This window comes from Lutjanus erythropterus, chromosome 14 (assembly GCF_056507025.1).
Source record: "Lutjanus erythropterus isolate fLutEry1 chromosome 14, fLutEry1.hap2, whole genome shotgun sequence".
Taxonomy (NCBI): Eukaryota; Metazoa; Chordata; class Actinopteri; order Lutjaniformes; family Lutjanidae; genus Lutjanus; species Lutjanus erythropterus.
In genome coordinates this window covers 25,067,712-25,089,058 of record NC_139330.1, presented here as the reverse complement: position 1 = coordinate 25,089,058, position 21,347 = coordinate 25,067,712, and the positions used below count along the sequence as shown (strand labels likewise).

The 21,347-nt window shown below is 41.3% G+C and overlaps 1 protein-coding gene across 1 annotated transcript; it reads right to left on the bottom strand.

The window, feature by feature from the left end:
* Positions 1-7,256: 7,256 nt before the first annotated feature.
* On the bottom strand, positions 7,257-17,090 carry synpo2la (synaptopodin 2-like a). Its single transcript, XM_084735768.1, has 4 exons — positions 16,729-17,090; positions 12,760-12,911; positions 11,730-12,448; positions 7,257-9,978 (listed from the first exon to the last, which is right to left on the bottom strand). The coding sequence occupies exons 1-4, from the start codon at positions 16,828-16,830 to the stop codon at positions 7,370-7,372; spliced, it is 3,582 nt and encodes a 1,193-aa protein (XP_084591894.1). The 5' UTR covers positions 16,831-17,090; the 3' UTR covers positions 7,257-7,369.
* Between the last annotated feature and the right edge of the window lie 4,257 nt (positions 17,091-21,347).

Below are 21,347 nucleotides of genomic sequence, written 5' to 3'. Positions count from 1 at the left end.
TATTTTTGATTTAGTTAATTTTAAAGGCATAATATGCAACGTTTTCTTTCTTTTTTTTTAAAGTTATGTTTTTAGGCTTTTCCTGCCTTTATTTGATAGGATAGCTGAAGAGTAGACATGAAAGGGGGGTGAAGAGAGAGGGGATGACACGCAGCAAAGGGCCACAGGCGGGAGTCGAACCAGCAGCTGCTGCAGAGGACTGACAGCCTCCATACATGGGGCGAACGTGCCACCAACTGAGCTAAACAGCCACTCCGTATGCAACGTTTTCTTAAACAATAATGTATGGACTCATATAAACAAAATCCCTTTCATCATCACTTATGACCCACTAGAAATTTCCTCATTATCCCTGCCAGGTGTAAGCCGGAAGGGGATGATATAATCGCTTCCCTGTGTGCATGTGTATTTTTTGTCCACATTTATGACTGTATGCTGAAGGACCTCTGTGATTCAGAAATCTTGAAAAACCTTGGAAAAACTTCACCTCCATGAGATTGGGACAGAGGTGAGGTCACTGTGACGCTGACCTTCGACCCCCAAATCTAATAGGTAATTGTTGTGTCCAAGGGGTCATTTGTGTCAAGTTTGAGAAAATTCCCTCAAGGCATATTTGAAATATCGCATTCACAAGAATATGATGACCTGAAAACACGATGCCTCTGGCCACAGCTTGCAGGCTTGGAGCCATAAGAAAGGTTTTTCAAGAACTCTGAATCACAGAGATCCTTCAGCATATGGTTATGAATGTGCACAAAAACCCTGGGCTGATCAGTCCAACAGTATTTGAGATTAGCTGTGGACAAGCTGCAGGTCCATTGATCATGCACACAAGCATGCACTCACACACGCGCACATGCTTGATCCCTTACACCTGGAGGGGATAATAAAAAATTCCTTTCATAAACTGAGCAGTTGCCGGATGGTGGGAATTCTTAGAATATGACACATCAAAGACCCATTTTCCCCAGTTCTGACTTATTTCTGCATGTTCTTGTTCAGCCTCGTCTTAAAATAACAGGTCTTGACCCCTCAGTACTGTTGAAACGTTGCGTAGAGTCTTCTATCATCTGTTCAATAATCACGTCATACAAGAAGATCAGACAGTCAGTAAGTGAAAGATTTTCATTCTTGCTTCTGACCACATGAGATTTTACATAAAGGTAATAAAGGAATCCATTCATTGTCTGGATTCCTGCTGACTCTTGAGTATCATCCTGGATCATTCACTTCGTCCTCCCTCAAATGTATTTAAACTTGTTTTCTGAACGTAGGCTTTCTCAGGGTGATTTTTATTTGTGTATTTATTATGGATTTATTCTGTGCATTTTTTTCTTTTTTGGCTGTTTACTCTCAGATTTTTAAATAGCTAACACTGTGTCTTTTTTGAAGTAGTTTGGAACTACAAATGATGATGATGATTTTTTAGATATATTTCTGAAGTAGGTTTTGTAATTATTTAGACATTTTTTGACACACCTCCTCCAGGAAATGTTCATGACCACAAAGTGCTATATCATTTGATAAAGTATCTGGTTATCTTACAGTGGTTCTATTTCTGTTTATAGCAATGATTATATGATTTCAAGCAAAAGTGCCATAGAGACTACTGTACAAGGTGCTTTCAATACATCTTGAAATAGAAACTTTCCAGAAGCTGGAAAGCCAGTTTTATTTTTTTATTTGATCTTTTTTAAGCAGTTAAATTAAGAACAAATTCTTAATGACAGTAGTGCCCTGGCAAAATGTCATTCTCTATAAATAGTTTGATTGGATATTAACAGGCCTATATTGGCATGCTGTGAGTGTGGAGGTTGGCAACACAATGCCCCTCTAATTGGACACTCAGTGAGAGTGGAGACCAACATTGACTCCACAGCACCACTTAGTGGAAAATGTTCATGTAGGCAAAAAACCCAACACGAATTAGAGAGGGATAGATCTTGAAAAGCTTGAATAGTTGGCAAAGACTTGATTACCACTGGATTTGAACCCAGGACCTTTGTGTCCATGGAGGACATGCTTTGTCATGCAACAAAATTAACAAAATGACACAGGCCAAACAGGAGTATTATGGCTATTTAAAGTTAGGATGTCACTATAGCACCATGTACTTGCCAAATTTGTTATGGTCTCTCAGATAGAATTTTTACACATGCCCATCAAATTTGGTTGCAATAGCACAGAGCACATTTTTTGTAATATAAGGCACCCTGGCAGATACATTTGCCCCCCCTTTCCATTCAGACAGAATTCCACCAGCCTTGTATCTGGTCGAGCTAGGCACAACTGTTTATATTATATGGGCCTCATCATTCACATACATTGAATGGTCTCCCTCTAGTAATAAACATTCATCAGTTCTGAATGAAGCATTATAAACACTTTGAGCAGGTGTGGAGCTGATGGCTCATTGCAGAGGGGACACCAAATCAGCTATATGGCATTGAGTGATTTACACATTCCTATTACAAATGACCAAGATCAGATGAAAATCTTGGCAGTCATTAATCAGAATATCTTTGTAAAGGGTGGGGCTTAGCAGGAAATTGGTTATAACTCATTAACCATTGGTCCAATCATCATATATAGCTTCAGGCCTTGTTTTAGAGTAGGTTTATTGAAGCATTTTGAACCCGACCCATAGGGAGCACTACAAATACCACAGCTGTGTATCTGAAAACCATTGGACAGAATTTCATTGGCGTACTTGCTCTGGGGCAAGTATTAACCAAATTCTATTGATTTGTGCAAGTGGTCATGCGCTCATGACACAAGATGCCTTTGAGCAATCCAGAATAAACTCACTGGAGATATCCTGCACTTTCTCCTGAACATACATATATACAGAGTTTTGTACAGTAAAGGGGAGGCTTTACCTCTGTGAAGCCTGAAACCCGCTGGCTGCTACTCACAGCTTTAATTTGAATGACTGAGCTGCTTCCATCCATTAGGCTAAAAAGGGTTTGAACTTGTTAGCTGTAGCTTGCAGTTTCATTTCCTTTCATTTTTGATCATTGCGTCACTTATAATGGCACCATATGCAGAAAAGGCCAACAGAAAACTCACATAAATAAAATAGATCTAAAATGACAGCAAAACAAATAATATTCCTGACATCAAAATAATGAATGTGACCCAGTCTTACTTGATCTCACCAATCATCACACCCAAATCGTATTCATTTTAACTCAACTCAATTCGGAATCAAGAAAAAAGAACTTTGTTCCTGGATCAAAAGCTCTGGGCCAAAACATACTCTAAAGTTTGTGTGATGGCCCCACCTTCTGCAGAGTTTCTGAACTGTTGCTGTTTGGTTTCTGAGATCCAGATGGTTTTAGGGCACAAGAAGAAGAATCCAAACAGATATAGTAGAATTCCAGCAGCTTGTCGGCCTGGAGCCCTAACAAATATTCCCATAATTTCACCACTCACCACTATTTTTTAAGTGCTTTGCTGCTGCTGTTATGTAGTTAAATTTCTAAAAAGTATATAGGTAAACATCCATCAGTGGTTAATGGCATTGCTCATGGTCGCTGGTACAGTAGATAGATACCATGATTTGTCAGGTAACAGGAGTCACTCTAACTACCATGCCACCTCCCTGTGACTCAATGGTGAACAGAGGTATATAGAAAAGACCTGATGTGTTGACACTCAATGAGAAATGTGTAATATATTTACTGGAATAAATCATAAAATGACCATGATATGTCATCAATTTAGCAATATGTTAATGGTTTCTGGCAGGCAATAAGGCAGCCAGTCACTTAACTCCGGTCCAGGGTGTGTGTTTTCAGAGTCAGTGGGCTTTTGGTTTCAGGATAATGGGCTTAATTTTACATTGACAGACAACTGACAGTTAAAAACTGCGGATCAACTTACAGTGGAGGACTTGTCATTGCTTGCTATTTTCAGTTCATGATTTTGCACGCATCCTTAGCTCCTGCAACCTCCTGCAAAGCTTCTCCAAGTCTGGGGAGGAGGGACTTGGGGAAACACCTTGCTTCAACCATAAATTGTATATTAAACAAGATTTCATTCTATTTAGCAGACAGTGTATGGCTCCAACTCGCTATTTGGGCAACCTTTAACAGGCACAACTGCATATTGCTCCTTTAAACTGAGTCCTGTAATTGGATCCTCTGTGTTTTCTCTGCAGCTAACTCATGGATATGGTGGTGGTGTCTGTCTATCTGAGCTGTTCAACTGTCTGTCTGGCTGGCCTGTCTCCTTAAAATATATCTTTCAACATGCTGCCCTCTAGTGGCAAAGCCTAGAATTGCTCGCATGCATGCATGTCATATGTTTTTCTCTGCTTTTGTCTCTCCTTTATCCTAAAAAGTTATCTCTATTAATAGTTTTCCCCTAATCGTACCATTATAGTTTTACCAAATGGGACCAATTAATCTATTGGACATAACAGCCTCATTAACACTTTACTTAGTTATCCTGTTGCAGTCTGTGTCTGTTTAATTAGTTATCTTATTTTAAATTCAGTACTCAAAGCAGACCTGGAAAGTTGCATTACCAGGCTTGTCTTAGTTTCCTTGGTAGGTCAGACACTTTATTGATGTGGAACAGAATATGGTGTAGTAAGCATGGCTTGATTATCAATATAGCTATCTTGCTTTATGAAACAACTGTCAGAATTTTATTCAGGTTTTCTTGTCCGTCAGAAGTTGCCAGTAACATTGCAGTTAATCTTTGGCCAGATATCTGTCAGCTAAAAACTGCGTATTCATTCATGTTCATATGGTCTTAAGTGAATGGAGTCATTGCTGTGAAAATGAATAATAAATGGGCTGGGTTGTGGCTGCACGTTTAATCAAAATGTTGAAATTGCAAGTGACATTTCCAGATTGCAGAAGGTGCAATGTTTTGAAGAGGGAAAAGTGTATGACACAATCATTATGAAGCATTATGAAGGACAGTAGATGAGATGAGACAGAGATGCACTGGAAAACAAATTCTGTTCTCCAGATGTAAGAAAACATGTTTGTTTGGTATATTCACCAACAAAAGTCATCATGATGTTATATAATAGTTTTGTTTTTTCAATGAAAATAACAAAAAAATGATCTGAATGAATGAGTGAATCACATGGCAATATCTGTGTGTGTCTGTGTGTGTGTAAAAAACAGCCTGTAAAGCATTTTACCTTTTCTGTGTATAGTTAAACATATATATCTTTATTAGAACTAATATACAGTTATTGCACTGTTCAATTGTGAATATTATCATTTAATACATAAATTGAAAGAAAAGTGCAGGATCACACAATCAGCAAAAGAGGGCAGTGTAGAATCAGACATATCAGACAAAAGGAGGGCTTTCAAATCTAATTTTATTCCTCTAAAAATGTCTTGTGTCCTAGTCAGTATAAACCTCTACTCAGCATTAATAACATAAAACATTTTCACACTTATTATTTAATCCAACTATATTCAAAAACATGTTGATTTATCATATTTTACACCTAAACACAACTATATCCACACTCTAGATTTTTCATAGCCATGATATTATGAAAACAAGACAAAGCTTTAAGAGAAATTGTATTTTAAAAATGGTAAAAAATAACAAAAGTCTCTCCCCCAGAATTCCACAGCAGAAAACATCATATTCATTTCTTTGCTTCTTATTTGTTTCCAATAACATTCTTAGTCTCTCAAGGTGTATAACCATTAAATACATTTATCCCTTATTTTTTAAATAACAACCATTACTAATGGAAAGACACCAGCTAAATTTCTGTGCTTCTTTTCATCAGCTTCATTAGCTTTACCAACAAACTTGAGGTACCAAACTTTCCTGTCCATCATCTTTAAACTTCTACAGGCTGTGGGATTTCATAACTATGTACAATTCAACCATACTGTAAGTAGCAATTTTCTGCCATGAAATCAGGCCACAACCCTTTATATGAAATAGTGGGCTATGACCACATTCAGTAAGCTGACCTACCTATATACTGCCTATATTCCCCCTCCACAGCGACTCTCATTTCTTGAACCATTTTATAAATGCTGGTGCCTCCCACTCACTCAACTTTCTCTTGCACCACTTAAGATTAAATCACGATTAAACAAAACAAAATACACATTCCTTCATCTGTGTTATTTGTTTAATAAAAGTTAAGAATTTACATATATCTGCAAAGACCACACTCATACTAAGGAGGCTCTGTTGTGCCTAAGTGGCAATTGGAAGCTGTGATATCCAGTGACAAGTGTATACTCAGTGACAGCCTGGGCACTTATTGAATGTGACCCATGCTAAAAAGATAGCATTTCTCTCTGGTTATAGTGAGCAGAGGTATTTGGCACAACCTCACAAACACTTGCAAGAGCAAACCTTGTCATCACATACAGTTCCATCATGGTGAGCTGATGCGTTTTACAATTTTCAATGGGTCATGCATCTTTAAAACCCCTGGATCAAGGTCATCATGGATTTATCCTTGATAATGTTACACACAGAATGGGTAAAAAACATTTTGCGCAATCAGTTAGTGGGACAAGTACTGAATAACAGAACTACATATTCAAAGATGAAAGTCTATTTTTGCTTTATGATCCTCCACCTGTCAACATACTACAACAGACATCTTCAGTGATTTAATCTTATGGTCAGAACCGCAACTATTCAGTTTCAACATCTTTCAGACATTTCAAGTTTCAAAGAATATTCAGTACAGGCTCTGTTTAGATGGTATTTCTGCTACATTAGTAGAAAGAGATCTCCAGAAGCCTTACACAAACCTCCCCCAGGACAGGCATATGGTGGACTATACAGTATACAGTATGTGCTAGTATACTCTATTATTATTGTCACTCAGATACATGTGTGAGTAAATGTGTTGACAGCAAAATAAATGTGATAAGCAGCATTTTGAACAGCAAGTTGATGTTTATGATCTATTACAATTATTCAAGTTCAAACATATTTTAAGAACTTGACTGGTTTCTGGGTTTCAACTTTAAACTGAGTCACCTCATCACCTTATGTTTAGAGCTGATGCTGAGCCTTAAAATAATGGATGTAGGAGTGCTTATTTTCATTAATTTGTCTCTTTTTTACTATTTAATGAATTGATTAGAAAATAGCCCATCACAATTTCCCAAAGGCTAACTTCAAAATGTTTGTTTTGTTTGACCAAATACTCAAAGCCCAAAGATATTCGATTTACAATGATGCAAGAAGAGAAAAGCATAATATTGTCACATTTAAGAAAATGGAACCAATGGATATTTGGCATTTTTGCTTAAATTAAAGAATGAGCCAATTAACAAAATTGAGTAGTCATTACAGCACATAATAATAGTACATAAAGAAGTCCAAGTGGTGGTGATAGATGTACTGCTGTTCAGAGTGCCCCAGGCCTCCAGACACGTGCCTGAACACCTCCTTTGTTGGCAACAAAACGTGGTTTGGGTGCTTGAACTGAGTTGGACTTGAGTGGGGGCAAAGAGGCAAGGATACTGAGCTCAGGAGCGCTCTGGAACTGCTTGGCACTCTGGAGCCCAGTGGTATATGATACTGGAGTGTAGGGTGTAGGGACTGCATGCGGCACAGGGTTTGGAATAGGGGGTGCAGAAAATTTTGGGAGGCTGGGCAGTCCAGCTGGTTGGGAAGGAGGTGAAGCTGGTGATGGGGCACTGACTGTTGCTGGTGTAGGGAGAGGGGCTGGGGTTGGGTTGAAAAGAGCAGGCGGTGGGGAGGTCATGCCTGAATGAGTCAAACGTTCTCCAAGGGTAGTGGCTGAACGGGGTGCAATGACTTTGGGAGTCAAAGTGGGAGCTGACATGGGTGTGGGTGTGGAGAATCGCTTGACCTCATAGACACGGGCTGTTTTGATGGGGATCTGCTTAGGTGAGATTAACGAGCTGCCCACCATAGTGTAGTCGCCCTGCTGCTGCCTTTGGGCCTGGTAAGAAGGCATGGCTGACAGATTGGCAGCACTGCCTCCATAATTAAACATGGCAGAGCTGAGCTGGTAGGGCTGTCTCCTCATGAAATCCAGAGCCTTGATGCCCTCTCTTTGGGAGCCTCCTCTACCCCTGTTGTCTGGCTTGCCTACATCTCTCTGAGGCCCTGTGGGGATAGTGGGCGTCAGGAGTGGGTTGTACCCAATTGGTGGAGGGGCACGGACATTCGGGGAGTATTTCCACTGAGAGGAAAGGGAAGGATTGAGGGAGGAGTCAAGGAGTTGGGGTGTACTGTGCGAGGCGACTTCCTGCTGGTAATGGGTCTCGGGTGGGGTGTCCACTACATACATACCCATGCGGCTCTGCCTGCGGGCAAACAGCTCAGCCCCCTTACCCCCTGCTTGAAGAAACTGTGGGGCCTCATGGATGACCTTAGGCTTGGGTGCCACTGGAGGAGGCACTCTCCCCATGCCGGATTCACCACTCCTCTCTTCCTCTGCACCATCATAGGTCATTTCAGACAGTGGTTGTCCAGGTTTGTGTCGGACAGACCTTTCATCCAGGTTCTGCACCATAGACAGTAGATCAGGATTGGGGGACTTCTTTGTGACATCTGGCACATTAAACATAGGTTTGGGTTTGCCGCCACGCCGTCGAGCCTCAAGTAAAATTCCTGTGCGACCTGATGGACCAGGAACAGGGGTTGGAGCTACAGCTTCTGGCTGGGAGACCACCGACACTGGAGCAACCGGGGCTGTAGGGAATAGAGGTGGAAGTGGCTGAGCAACTGGAACTTGAAGTGGAGACACAGGTGTAACTGGGTCAGATAAACCAGGGATTTGAGATACAAGAGGAACTGGGGCTGGAGCCATTGGTGCCTGTGGAGGAGGCATTGAAGACATAGCCACTGGGAGCACAGGTACGAATGGAGCATGATGAACAGTGGTTATTGGTGGTGATGACTGCATTTTCTCCACAGAAGTAGAGATGGCTGGTGGATGAAAGGTAACAGGAGCCTCTGGTGTCAGGGGCAGGGGACCTTGATGTACAGATGATGGTGGAGGACCAGGGGGTGGCTGTGAGGTTACTGGTGTAGGGGTAATAGTAATTTCAGAGGCAGTGGAGAATGGTGGTGGCACAACAGCTGCTGAAGCAGGACGCTGGGATGTCTTTGCAACAGGTGGTCGGAACGTTACAGGGGCAGTTGCAGCTCTAATGCTGATAAAGCCAGGAGTGAAAGGACGAGCTGTTCTGTTGAGAACATTACTAGTAGATAATTCTGGTAATGGAGTTTCAGCTGGTGGTGCAGGTCTGGTCAGAACAGTCACTGAGGCAGTGGCTGGTTTGGGTGCCACAGGTGGAGGTGACATTACCATGCTAGCTGTACTAACTGTGGAGTAGGATAGGTTCCCGTTCGATATTCCATGGGCTGCAACTGGACCTGGAGCCTGAGAAAGCTCTTGTTGTATGGCTGTAGGACAAGGTGGTATCATCTGCTGGGGCTGGAGGTTTGGTTGCATCTGTGGTTGTATTTCTGGATGCAACTGAGACTGCTCCTGGACTTGAGACTGTGGGGCAGCCTGTGGTTGTGACGCCTCTACCTTCTTGGCATGCTCAGCAGCCCTCTTTCTCTGTTGCTCAAACAACTGAGCACCCTTGCCTGCAGTCTCACTCAACCCTGGACTCGGGGCATCCTCTGCCCCATCACCACGACCTTCAGTGCCTGCAGTTGCCCTCTTCTCCAGCATATCCAAGTAGTCACTATCCCAAGTTGGGTCAGGAACTGATGAGAAGCCATCGTCATCAAACTCTGATTCGCTGCCAGGGAATACCCCATCCTCCTCTTGTGAGTCCTGACACCTATCCTCATCCACACTACCAAAGCTGGTGAGAGTGTACTTTTTGGAGCGCTGACGCCTCTTCTTGAACATCAGCACTCCCTTGGAGTGAGGGTTGGGAGCATCTGTCAGTAGAGACGCTATTGTTCGACACTTGCTTTTGGCTTCCTTTACTTGTTTGTCTTGCTGTGTATCCCCTCGGTTCAGTTCTGCAGGGTATGAAAGTCATAGCTGTTAGAAATTGTTTCACAACAGCATAACATAATTACTGCAGTAAGATCAGAGAGGTCTGAAGGAACAGATTTTACCTTTAAACCAAGAACTGACTCTGACATGACCATCTAAACTTGTCCTGACTCACATGCCTTCAAAAGGCATCCATATATTAACTTGCTACAGGAGCACTTCCGGGAAAATGCCAGGCAAGCCTTCAGCTTCTCACATTAGCTGGGGTGAAGGATAAATTTGCACTTTATTAGTCTTATGTACTCTGACATCTAACTTAACTAAAAATATTTGCAAGCAAGTGGAAAGTTGCATGTTGTAGGTGACTGGAAGGAGAACTTCAAAGGGTAGCCACAACATATCCTTTAACTTGTTATGGTATTAAGCAGATTATCATAGGCAACCTAATTCTGTTACCTTAATATGCACTGCCACGTGAAGGGAGTTCTTAATTTGTCTAGGAAGGGGTTCCTAAGTAGGACATTAGAATGTTAAACCTGCACCCAGAGGCAAGGGGGGTTTACAAAAGTAAATTTATTTAAGTCCTTAACTCAGCCCGTTGACTTCAAATAGCCCACCTCTGTCCTTTTCCTGGGCTTATTATGGATGATGGACAGGATGCCAAGTTGTAGGAAAGAATGCTTGCTCAGTGTCACTGCTCTGTATCTGTTGTTGTGTCAGTGTATGAATCATTGTCTTTTCTCTCTGAGGTTTGTGAATACCAAAAATAGTAACATATATAACTTTATTTTTCTGGGTTCAGTAATTAGAAATGATACATTATGATATATTTTAAACACTTTTAAACATGAGCTTCCTTTTGTAACATTTTATATACACAATCTTCAACTGCAAGTCAAGGTGACTGTTCCATGCTCCCTTTTACATCTGTGGCATTTCATTTTATCATCTAGCTTAATGGACATGTCTCTCTATTTTGTGCTGCAAAGCACATCACAGTTGTACTATTTCATAAATTTGATTAAATAGTAAGGCCAGTGAGAGAGGGAGAGAGGAGCAGGGAAAATGAGAATATGTCTGCTTTGCTGCTTGATACCTAAAACAAACTGTAGATGCTTTTCAGTGCTCCCAGACTGATCACTGGGGTTTTTACACACATAACAGGAAGTAAATAAAGTAAACTTCATTGGCCATGCTTATTTTAACACAGCTTAGGTTGACACTGGAATACTTCAAGAAAACAGACAGATATTTGGCTAGTTATGGTGGTTGATTGTAAGGTTAAATGAGCCAGAATACTCAAATGCTGCTGCTATGATAACTGTTGGTATTAGTTTATATTTTCAGGCCTCAATGGGCATGAAAAGGTACTGAAGTGCTTTAAAACTTGGATCACCTGTCTTATAAGTTTGGTGTTCAAGGTGTGGAGACATGAACTTACTATTGAAAACTCTGAAAATACTTAAGTTTTTCTCCATATAGTACTATACATATAATCGTTGCCTAGAGAAGTAAAGGTTTATTTTTACAAAGAGAACTTTTCTTCCTGTGTATGATAGTAGAGAAGATCAGCTGATCTTCTCTTCAGTGATGTATTTCTGTGCTGCAAAGCAGATGCCACAAAGAAATAACACATAGAAAATAATATAAATAATAACATAATGAATGCATCATACAAGAGATTTAATGTAATGACGTGAGCGACCTTTATCAGGAATGTATATAAACCTATATGAGGCACTGGTTGGTGTTTTTCTTCTTCAGCTGTACTTACTGGCTTGCTTGGCCTTTTCCATGTAAGTTGTTGTGAGCTCCTCGTCAACGGGTTTATTCACAGGACCCACCATCGGCACAAGCTGGCTGCGAGAGCCCAGCATCAGGGCTTCCTTTGCCCTCTCAGGCGATACCAGTGGCACGTTGGCTGGCTCGAGAAAGCCGCTGTCCTCCTCTTGCCCTCCATCACGTGGCCCCTGGTCATCTGCTGAGGAGATGATGGAGGAGGTCTCAGTGGATGTCTGGGAGGACCACATTCCTGGACCAGGAGGCTGGTAAATCACCTCCCTACGTGCCACCCCCGGTAGCCCCTCTCCTCCATTTCCATCTCCCCCACGTCCATCCAACAAACTAGGGAAAACATGTGCATCTGGAGCGCTGTCATAGCCACTCATCTCTGACGTCTCCCCACCCTCGGGAGAGGCTCTTCCTGTTGGTTTCCCCGGGTTGGAGTTGCTGGGGCTGCGGCGTTTCTGCCTGCGCTGCCTCTCGTAGCCTGCCACATCTGCATCACTGTCAGTCTCACCATAGTAAGCCTCACTACCAGGTGGAGATGTCAAACCACTGGTCAGGGAGGAGCGGCTACGGTGAACCTCACGGACAGGTGCATGGTGGGTGTGGGTGGGTGACATGGCACGTAGAGCAGCGCGGTACTCTTTATCTATACGGGGAGATGGGGCACGAGTCACAAGCACCACGGACTGAAAACCAGCAGGCACCCTGTAGATAAGTGGAGAGTTTACAATATTGATGGGGCCGAATGAAGACCCTTGGATTTGATATTAAGTCTTTACATACTCACTGCCCACATACAGTACGTCCCATGTGTCCTTTATGAATTATAAGCAATATATGCACTAGAGGGCACCACTCAGAATGAAAAGTTACTCCAAAGAAGAAGAGTGAAAAGCTTCTGACAACAACAAACATGGCAACACTGGAGGAAGTATCATGTCCAATACTTTAGTACTTTTATGGAAAGAGGGGTTGGTGATGGCTTATCACTAGTATAATTATTTGGTTTCTCTGACCTTTTGACCCGGATGTGTAGTACCCCAGGGGAGCTGTCGATCAGGTCCATGGCCTGGGCGTGGGATAGAGTTCCACATGGCTGGTCGTTGATGGACACCAGCTCATCAGCCTCCCGCAGCCCAGCCCTGCATGCCTTGCTGCGTTTACGCACCTGCACAAGCAAAGGAAGGAAAAATTTCAGTCATATAGAAGCAGGGTTCAACATTAATGGTCGGGAAAATGGGTCAGAAATCTCCTTGCCTGAAGTAAATTTTTACTTGGCCTTATACAAATTGTCTTATGACAACAAACCCCAAAGTTAATTGTCATGTTTAATCTAAGGTTGCAATGTCTATAAAATAAAACAGGGAAAAATGGCCATCCCAGCTTCTCAAAGTCCAAGGTGACGTCTTAAAAAGCCTTGCTTTGTTATTCCGAAAACCAAAGATGTGCAGTTTAATAGGATGGTAATCAGAAAAACAGGGGATCTCCATATTTAAGAGGCTGAAAGAAGAATTTTCTGCCATTGTTTTTTTTACCCAGTTGGGGAACTGAGTTGCTAGATTTACTAGCCTGACATGGCATTTTACTTGCAGCTATGCATGGCCTGTTTGATGCTGACTAATTTATCTTCTATTGTTCCAGGACTTTATCCTATCAGATATAATTTGTAAGGTCAAACCTTAAGCCTCAAGTGCACAGCTTTGGTTTGACAGAGCTGTGATGTGCTGTAGATACTTAGAAGATGATACTGAGACAACTGGTACAAACATCAACAGTCTTTTGCTGTCTGTCTTCATGCTAATTTGTTATTTCTTTTTGGATTGTATGTTCGACTGTTGTAACTGCAGGGACAAAAAAAAAAACAACTTGACAGAGGTATGCTGCTGTCTTGTCTCGGTTTGTGATAGTGAGTGACAGAGAGCAGATTTTGTCCTGACAGCTTGATCTTGCTGCGGACATATGCCACATATTGCAGCTCGAGTGAGGCACTCACACACACTTTAACAGGGAAATGCCAGCCAGCAGCCATCTTCATTTGGTGCTTTGCTATTTGTGCCCAAGGTCTGTCAGGACCATGGCGTTATGCCCACCCTAAATTGCCTCAGGTTTATGTCAACATGTTCCATAATAAATTCAAAGACAGTCACTGCAGTGTTGAATGCACTCTATGGAGACAGAGCCATTTATTAAATTAATATTGTATGTTGGATTTCAGAGATAAGGAAGCATTGCTTTGGTTGGCCTAATTACTGTAGATTTCTTTCCAGCTATTCTGGTTTGTCTGTAATGAAATCCCACATCCCCATTTAGCTAAGCCTTTCAAAGTGGCCTGTGCCTGCTTGTGCTACAGGATGTCATTTATTCATTCCGTCAGTCACCTTGTGGTTGCAAGTCATAACGGTTATAATACCCTTACATGCTCTCACAAACACACACCACATGGACTGGGACAGAAATACACAGAAACGCATATAAATAAACACATTTGCATGCTGGCTCACAGACACAAACCATGCACTGACACACCGGCTCTTTCAGTGAAGGCCCAAATTGCTCCACCTGTTATGGTCAGTATAGTATGAGACCTGAGAAGATAACACCTTCCTGCTCTCAGGGGTGAAGGAGCATGCTGTTTTGGATAGTCGGACAGAAACAGCTGTCATCCACCACCATAAAGGTGATTTGGTGTCCTCAGGCTCTGTGTACATACCACCACATTCTGGATAAGTCAACTACATGTGGGACTTAAATTTTAAAGAGCAGCCATTTTCAAGATGCTAAATACTGTCTGTCAGAAATGGTTGTTGTTGACTATTGTGACTGTCTCAGAGATATAATCTAATGGTGCACGATCCATACCACATTGTTCTCAAACCAAAATGAGCCTCTTTCTTAGTAAAGATTCATTTTAATGAGAATTGTTCTACTGATGCAACATTATAACTGATATTAGAAAAGGTTTAACATACAGTATAGTTAAAGGGGCGTGACCCAGTGCACAATTCTTCCGTTGAACAGAATTCTTTAATCCCACTGAACAACCAAAGGGATAATGGATTGCAAATATGTAATGTGGACAAACGCACAAACAATGTTTAATTCTACAAAAAAAAAAAATCAAAGATACTAAAATAGTCAGGCTGAATTGCTTGGGAAATGTGAACAAAATGATGACCAGGACACTGTGAAACATCGCTGAACTGCTGGAACACACATAGAGACTATATATATATGTGATATTGTCATATGGTGTGGAAAAAGTGAAAAAAAAATTAAAGCTACTTAAGGTGAGATTTATTTGAAAATCAGGACTGAAAAGCTTGTTAGCAAGCTGGTTTCTCTCCTGGTAATTTATTCTCAGCTCATGTGATTCCTGAACTGGAACAAGATAGTGCACAACAGAGGATTAGAAACCAAGAATTCCTTTACATATGAACCGAGAAAAAAAGTTGCGTGTCTTAAGCAGCAAGATACTGAGTGGTCTATGTACAAAAATAGTCTATGAGGTTAATTTTTAAGTACTGAGCTGAAACACACACCTTGGCTGACCCCATGACCTGCTGCTTCTCAACCAAAAATAGCCACCTGGAAAAGTAGTTCTGCTCACTCAACAATTATTGAACGTGTGTGTAGGTCCGTACGTATGTGTGATATGTGATCATATCTGCATTCATTATGTGTGCGCAGGTGTACTAAAAACCTAAACTTTCATATCCAGAAATAATATCTTTCTATATAGAGATTTAATTGAAAAGTCAGCCCAGGTTTCTTTTAACAGCAAAGACAAGTTTGGAAGAGTGAAGAGCAGTGACTGTGCTGTCACGTGTCATGTCACAGATCATGATGACATGGATACTGATTACATATGAACAGCATGCTGTAGGATCAATAGGAAGTCAGAAAATGTAACTACAGCTTTACTGCACTTGAGTATCCTTTTTTCCTGCTTGAAAGCTTTGGCGTGCATGCTTAATCCTTGCTTTCTCAAATGGAGATCACAATTCAGATCTGGACTGCTTCACCAGTGCCAAATGTGGACACCAAATTCTTGTGAAGAATTTGCTCTAGGGGAGTAAACTGAGCTGAGAGGCTCTGTATGAGAACTATAAGGTTTAATGCTTCCTTTACACACTGAATGTTTTCTTTCAGTTGACCTTTTTATACAAGATGTAGATGTAATTCTTTCAAAGTCTTTACAAAGCCACATAATTTCACTATTTTACATCACAGACACCAATGTGACTTGAGTCTGGCCTGAACCATAGTGATTTCACCAACTGAAATAAATCTCCGACTTTCATGACAGTCATTGCCCACTCATTGGTCCAAATAAATCTCAGGTAACCTGCCAACTTAAACATAATCAAGCATGGCTGGAATGATTTGAGTTCTTACTGAAACGATGACGTAGTGGAAACGTTCAGTGGCATAAATCAGATCATGGTCATGTTTGAATGGTGTGTAGTATCCATAAGATCCTCACTATACAGAGAAACTGACAGCCAATAAAACAACCTATATCTGCTGCAATGTATTTCAGAGCACTGCTGAGGAAAAGTGTCAGTAAGCAGCACAAAGTCAAAATAATTTGTCAAAAATAACCTAAGAAACCGATGAAGACTAGTTCAGATTTTCTGGTCAGTATCACTCTAATTTCACCAGAATTCTGAGCTGTAAGAGAGGCAGCACTCAGTGGAAGATATGCAGTAGGGTTGCCCTACATTCCCAGGTGAACTTGAAGTTTAAAGTTCACCCAATCAATCATTGGTGTGTCTTTGCATGAAGACCACTCTCAAACAAGCTCATGACTCATATTCAAGCTCCAAACTTGCATGACAGCCAATATTCCATATCAACTTTGTTCACAGCTGCTTAAATCTCTACCTCATGTATCTCAGCTGATGATTCACTTCTCTTTAGCAAGGTTGTTGAATCAAACTGTTAAAAGACTGCCTCTGTCCAACCTGCTGAGTCACCTGCCTTACCTTAGCCACCTGGAGTGGTTTCTGATGCTCCACACCTCCCTGGAGACGAAAGCCCCATGGCGCTCCGCCGGACAATGTAATTATCACTTCCTCTGCAACCATTGTTCTGTTTTCTGTCTTTTTTAGTTTTTTTCTTTTTCTTGGTTATTTTCTGCTCCGCTTTGGTTTTGTTTTGATTTTGCTTGGGGGGCCCTCAGTGCATTGGCCCCATGGTCAGTGATCAGGGCCCCCTCAGAGAGCTCTGCCACACTGTCCAGGCGCTGACTTCTCTCTGAGTCCACCTCCAAGGCCGAATCTCACACCTGAACGTACACACATGCACACACACTTCTGTGCACCCACCCACGCCCAGAGTGGGCCGACCATCATAGGGAGGCCAAGGGAGCAAGCGAGAGGGAGTAGGAGAGAAAAATATGATGGGGGGGGGGGTCTGTGTCTGCTTACACTGAGGAATGCTTACCCCAAACGAACGAGGGGAGGGTCCTACGCAACACTTGTCCTGTCACTCAGACCTATGTCACTGGGTTGCTGATAGCCCCTCCAAAAATAGGACACCACCACCACCTCTGCTGCTTTGCTTGCCTGTTGGTCTGTAGACCAAGGGAAAGTTAACATTTAGAACGTCCAAATGGCACTGTTTCATATCTGGCTTTACAGCATTGAGGTCATTAGTAACCTTTAGTCAGGTCACAGCCAGACTCTCGAATCTCAGGACTGAGACTTGTCATGATAGGGCATTCCTGTCTTGATTAGTTGCAATCAAGTACCCTTTGATTTTGTTTAGAAATGAATGACAATGAGTGGATTGACCTTAACTGCTGAGGCTGCTGTGTATCCTGGCAGCTCCTCTGAATCTGGAGACATTCTAGGCTGTCATCATAGAGCCTTTAAGGTTAAACACTTGCAAGCTGTAGATGAAAAGCCTGCATAATGAAATATATAGTTGGAAATCCTCAGTGTTGACTGACTGACAAATACTTTGAAACATAGTAAGGACACATGCCTGCTTGTATAAATATTTTTTGGTGAGATGCTTTCTTACAGTGCCGACTTTGTTGATAAACAATCACAGAGACATGCCAATATCTCTCTTGGTAGGCAGACATGGATTAATCCTACCGCATATTTATCTTATGCCCAGGAATCTGTCACAACCGGACCCCACATTCTTACACCCAGCCAATCTCTTAGATGTGGTGGCAGCTGTGGAGAGTCTGAACAAAGACATTTAACACGCATATGAACAAGACTTTTGAGTCTACAGTCATGTTAGCTGATGATGTGTTGCTGATGCTGTACCATTGACTGTAAATAAAGATGGACGCCGCAGCTCCACTTCCGCCCACTGTACAAAACTAAAGCCAAACTGTCCTGCAAATGAGTGCTGCCATCTTGTACTGGTGATGTCATTTGGAGCCATAGTCTGCGCAGTAGCGACAAGCATTCAAGCAGGACTTTGGAGTTCCTGCCCATAAAGCTTGCTAACTTAATTTTGAGTAGTGCTCAGCTGTCAATGATGAGGTGCATCAAATAACTAGCATCAATATAGCATCAAATAAATAATAAAAATTGGTTTGACACCTACTTTGATGTTTTAGTTGTCCTATCTAATAACACTGAGAAGGCAGGATTTATGACATATACTGCAGCCAATCACCAGAGGGCAATCAAGATACTTGGTTTTCAATTGATGGGGCTCTCATGTTGTCCATCTCTAATTTATGTCAGTGAGCTCTACTAAGGCACAGCAGTGGTCTGAGCCAATGCTAACATGCTCTCAAAGACAATGCTAACTTGCTAATGTTAACTATGTTCATCATTGTTGTTTAGCGTGTTTGTATGCATTAGCTAATTAGAACAAAATTTAGCTGTAGCTGATTAGTCGTTGGTTTTGCAAGTATTTGATCATAAACCACCAGAGTATTGGACAAATGCTGTCCTGATGATGGCACTAGATAAAAAGCACTGTAGATGAATGTACCAAATTATTTCACAGACATCCGTCCACATTTTCACTATCTAGTTGCTGATCAATTGGGAAGTTATGAATAATAACGATCAGATATGATTTATGGGATTCCATATGTTTAGACCAGAGTGAATATGGCGAAAAGCTAAGCTTCTCACTGATGATATTCTTAGCTCACCTAGGTCATATTAAGATATCAATAATAAATTGAAATTTTTGGCCCTGAGTTACCACTGACTGAGTGTATAACCTAATAACAGTTACTGGGTGAAGGAAACTTGCAAAATCCTTGTGCAGTCCAGGTCCATGCTTATGAAAGACACTGACAAATTTGATCTTAACTTAAAAGTCATATCTGAGAAACTATTCATATATGTATATATATATTTTGAAACATTTGATTTATGAATCCCATGAACCAGTGAGACTTTGGGTCCATCTTTATTCTTTTTTCAATCTTTCTCTTCTCATGTTCCCTCCTGGTCCTTATCCATTTGGATTTATGTACATGTCTAAACTTGACCTTAAAACTCACTCTGATCATAATCTAATCAAAGCACAACACAATTTCCACTGCACACAGAGTCTCAGTGGATGTAAACTTTCATTAACTATGTTGTGTTTTCCTTTGGGGCGTTCACAGGCCTTTAAACCTGTTGATAGAGGCTGGATGATCCCCTTGGTAGAAAAGAAACGCTGCCATTATCAATGCTGCAGGAGGTTACCAATGATAGCTGCTCCCTTTGGCAGCCTTGCTCTGCAGCTGTCTCCATACCTCAGGATAGAAACCAAGATCAGTCCTGGGTCAGACACTCAGAAAAAAATATCATCCTCTCTTAATGGAGACGGTATCAGATCTATCACAACGCCGCAGTTAAAGCAAGTGCTCGACCACACAGAGACAACTGACCCACTTAATATCAGGTCTGTATTTACACAGGGAAAGTGAAGGATTACATATCTGAACAAACATGTAGTTGTAGATCAGTTGTGCCAACCACTCCCCCTAGTGTTTAGAAGCAGGCTAGCTGTTGGCCTGTTGAAGCTTCTCTGTTTACTTCTCATTAATTACACTATTTTAGTGGCAATTTTTGTATGTTTTGTGGTAGAAAACAGCTAACATTAGATTTGATGGATTTTTAATTACCCTGTGATGCTTTCCATTTTATACTTTATACACATGCTATGTTGTAGCTGTTAAGTCACTCTGCCTACAACAGAAGTTGACTGTCTTTTAAGGAAAGTAAAAAGGTCAAAATCCATATGCAACAGCATAGGCTCCTTTTTTTTTTTTTTTCTTATTCCATATGTTTTCTACTCTGCCATCCATTGCAACAAAATGAATTCACTTTAATTCATTTTGTTGCATGTCAGAGTGAGAGCAAAGACTTGCTGATTGGTGCTGTAACTCAGGAAAGAGGGTAAGCTGGGTGTTTTTTCCTGTGGACATGGGAGAACTGTTAAGTGAGGCAACAGCTTCTTCCTTCTCATGTCCCCCCTGTTAATTATTTTGTGTACTATCTCTCCTTTCAAGGTTTTCTCCGTCACTGTTTTATGTTGTGTTGTATTTTCTCCTCCTTTTCAACCATTTTCACTGTGAGGAGCTTTAGATATTTTCTCTGTTCTCGCTCTCGCTCTCATTTTCCTACTTAATGACTTCTTTGTTGGCCAACTTGCCTTCCCAAGACGACTTTGACAGACAGATTTGTTGAATAGCAGCAGGCGCAGACCCAGTGGCCTTTAGCTGAGGCATCTGTGCCAGCATGGCAGACATTGCCAACCCGTCACAGCCAGCCCTGGCCCCTGGCTCGCATGAGGTGAAAATGAGATTGCCATACCAATAAACATGATGTAAGTGGAGGTTTTAGAAAAGTGAGCAGTGTATATGTTTGATGAAAGTAGATACAGAAAGTAAAGACAGTGAGTATTCTAAGCATTTGTGTACAATTCATCTGAGACCAGTTTCTTTTTGGCACATCAAGGAGGCAGTAATTAAAGCTGCATGTGGTTTGTAAGAGTTAATGCACAAATTAAAATGTAAAACATTTTAAAGCTTCTAGTTTATTTTCTATGTAGGGGAATGCATACATTATAACCTGTGTATATTAAAATGTGTGGAGAACATATTGTTCTCGACACCATACTGTACCCTTTTGGGAGACACATTTTCTGACCCCAGAGAGTCTCACATTTTTAAAATGTCAAGGTAAAGGTAGGTTGGTTTTCCCTTTGTAGAGGCTATAATTCTGACATTTGGCAATATATTTTTAAACTTTCATACTGTCGTGGCTTCTAAGATTTCCTTTGAGAATTAATTAGATTATTTAAGCTGACTTTTGTTCAGATTCCAACATTGTGTATTTCCTCATGATACAGTCGATCGTGCTGTCCAGTTCACTTGCACTCTTTCTCTAGAAACACTATGAGTGCGTTTATCTGCTGCATCTTGGAAATTATTGTCATTCTTTACATTGTCCTTACCTAGGGACAGTTATAGCACTTTGGAGTCTATCTTGTATTTTTACTTAATTACATTAAGTAATTATTAATTACAGTAATGGCTGTGTTTGATTATCGCGCTTTGAACAACTCACAGAAAATACTCTCAAATAGTCTCAGCCAAAGTTAGAAGCAGTCTTCCAAATGCAGA

What these genes read in the sequence shown, in the direction of transcription:
- synpo2la (XM_084735768.1), bottom strand. Translation starts at nt 16,830, where the DNA reads ATGGTTGCAGAGGAAGTGATAATTACATTGTCCGGCGGAGCGCCATGG. An exon ending in AACCACTCCAGGTGGCTAAG is followed by an intron (nt 12,912 to 16,728) that starts GTAAGGCAGGTG and finishes TTGCTTGTGCAG; the next exon opens with GTGCGTAAACGCAGCAAGGC. An exon ending in CTACACATCCGGGTCAAAAG is followed by an intron (nt 12,449 to 12,759) that starts GTCAGAGAAACC and finishes ACTTATCTACAG; the next exon opens with GGTGCCTGCTGGTTTTCAGT.